General features: G+C 44.5%; 1 protein-coding gene across 1 annotated transcript; it reads left to right on the top strand.

The window, feature by feature from the left end:
• The first annotated feature begins 1,210 nt into the window (after positions 1 to 1,210).
• Positions 1,211 to 6,542, top strand: lamp5 (lysosomal associated membrane protein family member 5). Its single transcript, XM_008304382.1, has 6 exons — positions 1,211 to 1,271; positions 1,772 to 1,953; positions 2,653 to 2,784; positions 3,173 to 3,269; positions 3,829 to 4,017; positions 6,367 to 6,542. Exons 1-6 carry the CDS (start codon positions 1,211 to 1,213, stop codon positions 6,540 to 6,542), a joined length of 837 nt encoding a protein of 278 aa, XP_008302604.1.
• The last annotated feature ends 502 nt before the right edge of the window (positions 6,543 to 7,044 follow it).

Below are 7,044 nucleotides of genomic sequence, written 5' to 3'. Positions count from 1 at the left end.
TGTAGTTGCTGTATATATGGATGCTGCTGCGTTCAGCGGTATTTGCCACTCCTTTTGGAAAGGGGTGGGGTGTTCGTGGGAGGTGGAGAGGTGATGTGCAATAAATGACCTAACGTTCATGTGCAAAACTATCTCCTATGTCTGTGTAGATTTCTGTTGACCGCATTCAGTTAGAAGTGAATAAAATCAGAAATACAAAACAATGGAGTTGTGTGTTGGGTGTGTTTAAGACACAAAGAGACAGATAAGAGCTCATGGAGGGTCATTATTGTAGAGCAGATGTTTTCTTTATAGGGTCACTGTCCTTTGTGGTGCATCTGCAATCTTACAATAGCTCATGCTTTGATGCATTTTAAAAATATCAACAAGCACTTACTTTAGTATGATGCATATATATATATATATAGATTTTAACGTCAGCTTCACTTCTCAGATGTTTCTTAATGTCTTCTTAAGAGATTTCTTCTTTATCAAGCAAGACAAGTTTATTTGTAAATGCTACAAAGTCTGGCTTCATCACTGACATTTAAATCTCACTGTAAGATAAAGTGTGTTTTTGCAGCTCTCTCACACTCTCAGCTGCAACCTTGCAGAAGTGGAGTTGGACAGAGGGAGGGAGGGAGGGAGGAGGGAGGAGGGAGGAGTTGTCGGCGTTTCCCTCCAGACATACATCATTTCAACCTGCAGCTGCTGCCACCGAGATGGAGACTACAGCATTGCGGGAATAACTGCACGCCGAGTCCACTACAGGAGATACATCCTGACTTTTTTTCTCTCAAGCGGCAGCGTTCTCTCGTGACGCTGATGATGTGCAGGAGCACTTCGGTCTTGCAGCTGTCTCTGGGTTAAACCTGCCAACCTTGAAGAGGGAGGTCGGTTCGGACGGCCAGAACTCCTCGGTGCCGCTTCTGCAGCAGCAAACCGGATCTCACGTCCAACCTGGAGACTTTCTTTTTTTTTTTTTTTTGCTGCATTCACGATGATCTGAGCGTGACTTCTTGGCGCTGAGTAGAGGCGATCCTCCTCTCTCGCTCTCTCTCGCTCTCTCTCTCTCTTCCCCCCTTCCTTCCTTCCCTCCTTCCTTCCTTCCTTTCTCTCCCGCCTCCCCTCCCTTGCCTGCCTTTTCTTTCTCTCTTTTCTTTTCGCGGGTTCAGCACAGGCTGCCCAGTCACTGAGCCCCTGTTTTCAGCGCCGGGGAAAGCCGACAGCGATGGGACGACTCGGTTTCAGCACCACGGAGAGCGCCCGACTTTTACCGCTCAGTGTGTTCGGTAAGGAAGCGTGTGCGCGCTGTTGTCGTGACTCCTTCACTGCAGTGTGTGTACGTGCGTGCGCGTGCATGCGTGTGCACCAACTGGCATTACAGAGGCGTGTGTGTGCGTGTTGATATAATTCCATGAGTTGGCATATTTCAGCTCTGATCTTCACCTCATGTAATAAAGAAAGTCGCTGGAACGCGATCAGAGTTGCGGCTGGTGACTTTGTGCCGGTGTTTGGACGCAGACGTCAGCGTGCTGTTGCTCCCCCGATACTGCAGATTTCAGTCTCTGGTGTTTTAACCTGATTCTGACTTTGCCGTGAGGAAACAGAGGTGATGGAGCCCAGTGATCTAAAGATGTGAGGGGACCTTCAGCTAAACTCTTGACTCGGTTTGTGCTGATGCTGCATGTTTTGCTGCTGGGGTGTGTGCGTGCTTGTGCATTAACAGCCTCACCTTCCACTTCTCATGTGGACCCTGTTCTCATCCGTTCTGCTCTGTTCTGTTTGTCAGGTGTGCTGCTGGCGCTGTCCGTGGTGCTGGCGGAGCAGGAGGGGGAGAACCTGTCCGGGCTCTCCAACAACCCGGACAAAGCGATCTTCGCGGTCCGGGAGAACGGCACGACATGCCTGATGGTGGAGTTCGCCGTGAGATTCCTCGTGCCATATGACGTGCTCGCGCTCAACGGGATAGACGTAAGGAATCCCCTCGTGCATTTTAATACACGAGAAGGCTTAAAAAAAAATGAAACTCGGCTGCGTAAAAATGCGCATATTTGGACCAAACCGTCGTGCGTAAAACCGACTGAAGCACCGAAAACAGATGGCTTAATATGTAAAACAAAGAAATACATATGATAATTATATGAAATATATTTAAATCGATCATCCTAGGAGCTTCAGTAGAAACTCACTGGACTTCTCTTGTAGGTCCTTGGAGACGTTTCCGAACTGAAGAAGCCTCTTGGATGAGAGGTGATCCAGTTGATTTCTATTGAAGCTCCAAGGATTACCATGACCTGGATGACTGAGACTCTACACTGATGATATTTAAATTGATCGTTTTCACGCTTATTAACAAGAAACATCTACTTTGGAGTCATTTATGATGTATTTGAAGTCTGCAGTTGTGGTTCGCAGTGGTGCGTAAAATGCTGACGCCTCATAATGCGCCCCGTTACAAAGAACGTTCGTTATCAAACTTCTCTGATTAATTAACACGGATCACCGGCTCGTACTGTCGATGCATCTAAATAATTCAGTCATGCATAATTCATGTATTTAGTCACACTGTAAGCTGGCGCGTAAAAACTCTGCTCCATCGCGCAAGAACAACTAACAATCCCGTGCGTAATATGTCAACTTTGTTCACATGCTTGCCGTCTCTGTCTGCAGCTGATCACGGAGCAGGCGCCCTTCACTCTGCCCCGGAATGCAGAAATTGAGGGGAAATGTGGGAGCACCGAGTCAGAGATCCACATCTCCTGGAAGAACAACGCCTACACGCTCCGCATTTACTTCTCTAAGGTGGGCGAGTAACCGGAAACAATGCATCTGTACCGATTTATCATCAAATGCAATAAAAACATTTTTTTTTTTTTTTAAAAAGTCTAAATTCTCTACGGCCATGCAACACAAAATATACGTTTTCACAGTTTTGCTGTGCTATAGATGACATATCTTGACTAAATTAATGTCAAATTCTGATATTTTTTTTATCAGCTAAAGGAGAATATTTTAGAACTACAACACTTATCGTCAAAACAAATTAATTTTCCAAACATCTCCACACTGAACAGGACTCTTAAGACACCTGACAAGCCGGTGGTTTCTGCTGACTGCAGGCCAAATCGCCTCCTCCACGCACAATCCGGGTTGACGCTTGTGTGTGTGTGTGTCTCTCTGCGTGTTGCAGGAGTTCCGTGACAAGGGCATCGAGGTGTGGAAGATTAGCAGGGTCCAGTTCGTCTACGACACCTCGGAGACATCGCATTTCATCAACGCGTACAACCGTGAGTCTCCCGCCGCCCGTCGAGCCTGTGTACAGTACACGTAGCCACTCAGCACATTTCCATCCCGCCTGCCTCCATCGCAACATCAGCAATCAGCTGGAATTAAAGGGCTGATTGACGCAGGGATTTATGAGTGTCGCCCACTTGTATGAATTTTCAATTTTACGCAAATTATTACAGATTTTTTTTTCTGCTTCTTTTAGCTGCAGCTAAGTGAAATATTTGCAAGTGATTATGATTATGAGCTAAAATTAAAAATTCAGGCACATAAATAAGATTTCTTCAAATAAACTCACCAAATCATAAAGTGAATCATGATATTTAAGGTACTTCCTGTGTGTTTTTGGTCATAATTTAGTTTGATTCTATTTTTGCAGGATGTTTTCTAACATTTTCTTGTTTCTGGATCCACTTAAACTCCACCCTATAAATTACCCTACATTGTTAAATTTGATTAAGGTGGAGGTTAATTACCCATAAGACACACACAAGCACTTTCAAACTAGTCCCAACATGATGCCTTCCTTCACACCTCCTCCCTGCTTCCCTTCCCTTCCAGCTGGGAAGCACACAGCCAGCACCCACCGCCTCTCGGCCCTGGTGACCCCCGCTGGGCGCTCCTACGTGTGCACGGCCCAGCAGACCCTCACCCTCATCTCCAGCGACCACCAGAAGGGCATCACCGTCTCCATGTACGACATCCAGATCCAGCCCTTCGACATCGCCTCCGACTTCATGTTCAGTGAACGTAAGAAACAGCACCTCTGTGACAAAGTGCCCCAACTCCTGCCACTTGTACCTAGTTATATAAAACAACAGCGACGGTGACGATAATGAGAAATCCCGGGGGTGACGGTGTTACAGCTGTACGTCTCTGTCTGACTCACGCTGCTCTCTGGGGGGTTATTGCTGCAGTATGAGGGCTGCAGAGAGGAAGACAGGGTGACGGGAGGAGGGGAGGGGGTGGGGATGGAGGAGGAAAGCGACGCAGAGAGGAAGAAAGAGAAGGAGATGGGGGGTCATTAGGACTTTATGAGTGCAGTCATATCCTTGCCCTGAATGCAGCTTTTATAGACATGCTCAATGTACCTGGCCGTCCAATCACCTTGGAAGAATCGTTTGCCCTGAGCTGCTGTAAACTAGGCTGTGCTATGCTCCACTGCCTTCCTCCTAGTGTGTATTACTGCTGTCCACGGGGAGGAACACCTTCAACTTCCAGCCGCATATACCGCACAGCCAGTTGTGGTTTAAGTGTCCTCCTTCCGTCGCATCAAACACGAGTGTAAGACAATACATGCGAATGTTGCATTTGACGGAGCACAAAAGACCAAAACAAAACTGAAAAGCGAGAGGAAGCATCTGGGCGAGATTTGTGTCATTTAGCAAATAAAAACCTTATGAACAGCTGCTTCTGTGCAAACACACGCAAATTCTAAATGCATTTTTTCCACACACACACACACAACTATAAACGCTGCACATAAGAACCACACACACACGTGCAGCAGCCTGCAGAAAAACGCTCGAGTAAACCTGGAAGGGGCAACATGAAGACGTTGTGTCCTTCATCCTGCGATCTGCAACGACTCAGCAGTCCCAAGACAAAAGATATCCTCGCAATAAATCAAGATTTTTCCAGAAATTCAGCACATTTTTAAACAACCCGAGTTGATCAAAGTGCTGAATATGAGACAAATGACAGAATATGTCCAACAAAAAAAACAAGACAAAAAGCAATTTGTTGAACGAAATAAAACAAAAAGACAAAACATAGTTCATACTTTTAAGATCAAACTCCAACATAAAATTAATATAAAATAGTCAAATATTTAGAAGAGCAAACAAAAGCCGCTGAAAACATGTCCGTCCTGAGATTTCTCTTAAACGTGCCAGCGGACCAAGAACATCTGACAGAGAATAAATCACATTTGATTCCATCAGTGACTTCACTTAATTGTATTCCACTGCACACATGTAACACAGAAACTTACACAGCTCACTTAATTATTAAATTACCTGGAATCATTAAACCAGAAAAACAACGATTGTTCAGTTGACAGAAAGATTAATTGAGACATATTGAGGATTCGTTTAAGTTCCAAGCAAAAATGTCCAACATTCACTTGTCTTTGCTCCTTAAATGTGAATCTTTTCAGGTTTCTTTTATCTTTTTACAGCAGGAAATTCAATTTATGTGGATTTTGGAACCTTTATCAAATCTGGAAACGTCTCCTTATGTGCTTTAGTTACACTTTCCCTTTAATTTTTCATATTTTAAACAACCAGAGGAGTAAACAAAAGCAAAGATAGCTGCAAGTTGAGACAAAATGACTCGTTGAAATGTTCTACTAAAACGCATTACAAAAGAACACAGACTGAGACAAAAAATATTAATTACAATACACAGGATTTCTCAATAAATCTCCACCTAATCTTTGACCTTTAGGGACTTGTTCAGTACGGCCTCATCATTAATTCAAATCAAAGTCACATTCTGAAACAATGCAATTAGAGAATCATCTCAAAATCTCCAATTTAGCATAAACCTCATACAGCACGTCTAATCCAGGATCTAAACTGTCTGTCCCGTGTGGTAATGCTCAATCACATATTTAACATGTTTTACATGGTGAATAGGAAACTGAAGCTTGACTTTAGAAAATTATATTGCACATAAAAATCGCAATATTTGTCAAAGATAATCACAACCAGATGTTGTGTTTAAGTTGTTCAGGCCTTATGTTCAGTCACGTTTGCATTAAGGCTGAATGAGATGCAAAAAAGAGTCATAGTGCACTTATTTTGACAGACATTTCATGGGACTAGTATTTTTTTTTCACTGCCAAAAAGTAAAAATAACAAAATTAATTGGATTTTTGCTGCAGTCTGTACTAAACAATCATGTTTCCTTATGTCTGGAGGATATGATTTGTAGGACTGGACATTTCTGTAGCACAACAATGCTGCATTCAAACGGCACATTTTACCAAAAAAACACTGCAGCTCCTACGAGTTTGGCATTGAACATATCGTGATAATATTTCTTCTCCATCCCCACTTTGCACACTGACCACATTTCTTCTTCCACTCTCCGCAGCCTACAAGTGCATCACCGACCAGCGGGAGCGCCTGGAGGAGACCCTCCCCCTCGTCCTGGGCCTCATTCTGGGCCTGATCATCGTCATCACGCTCACCGTGTACCACTTCCACCTGAAGCTGACGGCCAACCAGCCCCAGCTCCCCAGAGATCGCTCCATGTACAAGAACATGTAGTCGGCAGCGGCTCCCTCAGCTCTCTCCAAAGCTAAAAACCTGATAACAGACTCGTGTCCTCGACGTTCCAGGCCTCTAACACCACGGAGGATCGTGCCCCGCGCTGGACTGAATCCCTGATCGACGCGCGTGTGTGTAAACTGTACCGTTACTGCCCACTGGAACTTCTGAACAGCTAAAAACACAAGTTAAAGGGAACAGCTTGGGGCCTAGCATGGATGTAGTTGGAGGGTAAACCCGCCGAAATTTACCTTGCTGCCGAATTGAATCCTAACGCCATAACTAGTCTGCATTTCAGAGCTTAGAGTTTTAATGAAAATACAAACGATATGCTTTTATGTATCCAGATTGGTGGCTGTTAGTCATCCAAGCACCTTGAGTTGACCTATTTTTTCCCCATAACATAACATCATCTAGTTTATCACGCTCATCCGACTTGTCTTTGAAAGTAATTTCAGAAAATCCTGAGCTTCTGGCTGCTTTCATTCGCCATCTTCTCCTC

The sequence above is a fragment of the Stegastes partitus genome, unplaced genomic scaffold, assembly GCF_000690725.1.
Source record: "Stegastes partitus isolate 25-593 unplaced genomic scaffold, Stegastes_partitus-1.0.2 Scaffold2206, whole genome shotgun sequence".
In the NCBI taxonomy this organism is placed as follows: Eukaryota; Metazoa; Chordata; class Actinopteri; family Pomacentridae; genus Stegastes; species Stegastes partitus.
The sequence above is the reverse complement of the archived record's forward strand: the minus strand, read 5'-3'. Positions and strand labels throughout refer to the sequence as shown.

Coding starts and splice junctions, on each gene's coding strand:
- lamp5 (XM_008304382.1), top strand. CDS start 1,211: ATGGGACGACTCGGTTTCAGCACCACGGAGAGCGCCCGACTTTTACCG. Junction 1,954..2,652: donor TCGCGCTCAACGGGATAGAC/GTAAGGAATCCC, acceptor CTCTGTCTGCAG/CTGATCACGGAGCAGGCGCC. Junction 2,785..3,172: donor TCCGCATTTACTTCTCTAAG/GTGGGCGAGTAA, acceptor TGCGTGTTGCAG/GAGTTCCGTGACAAGGGCAT.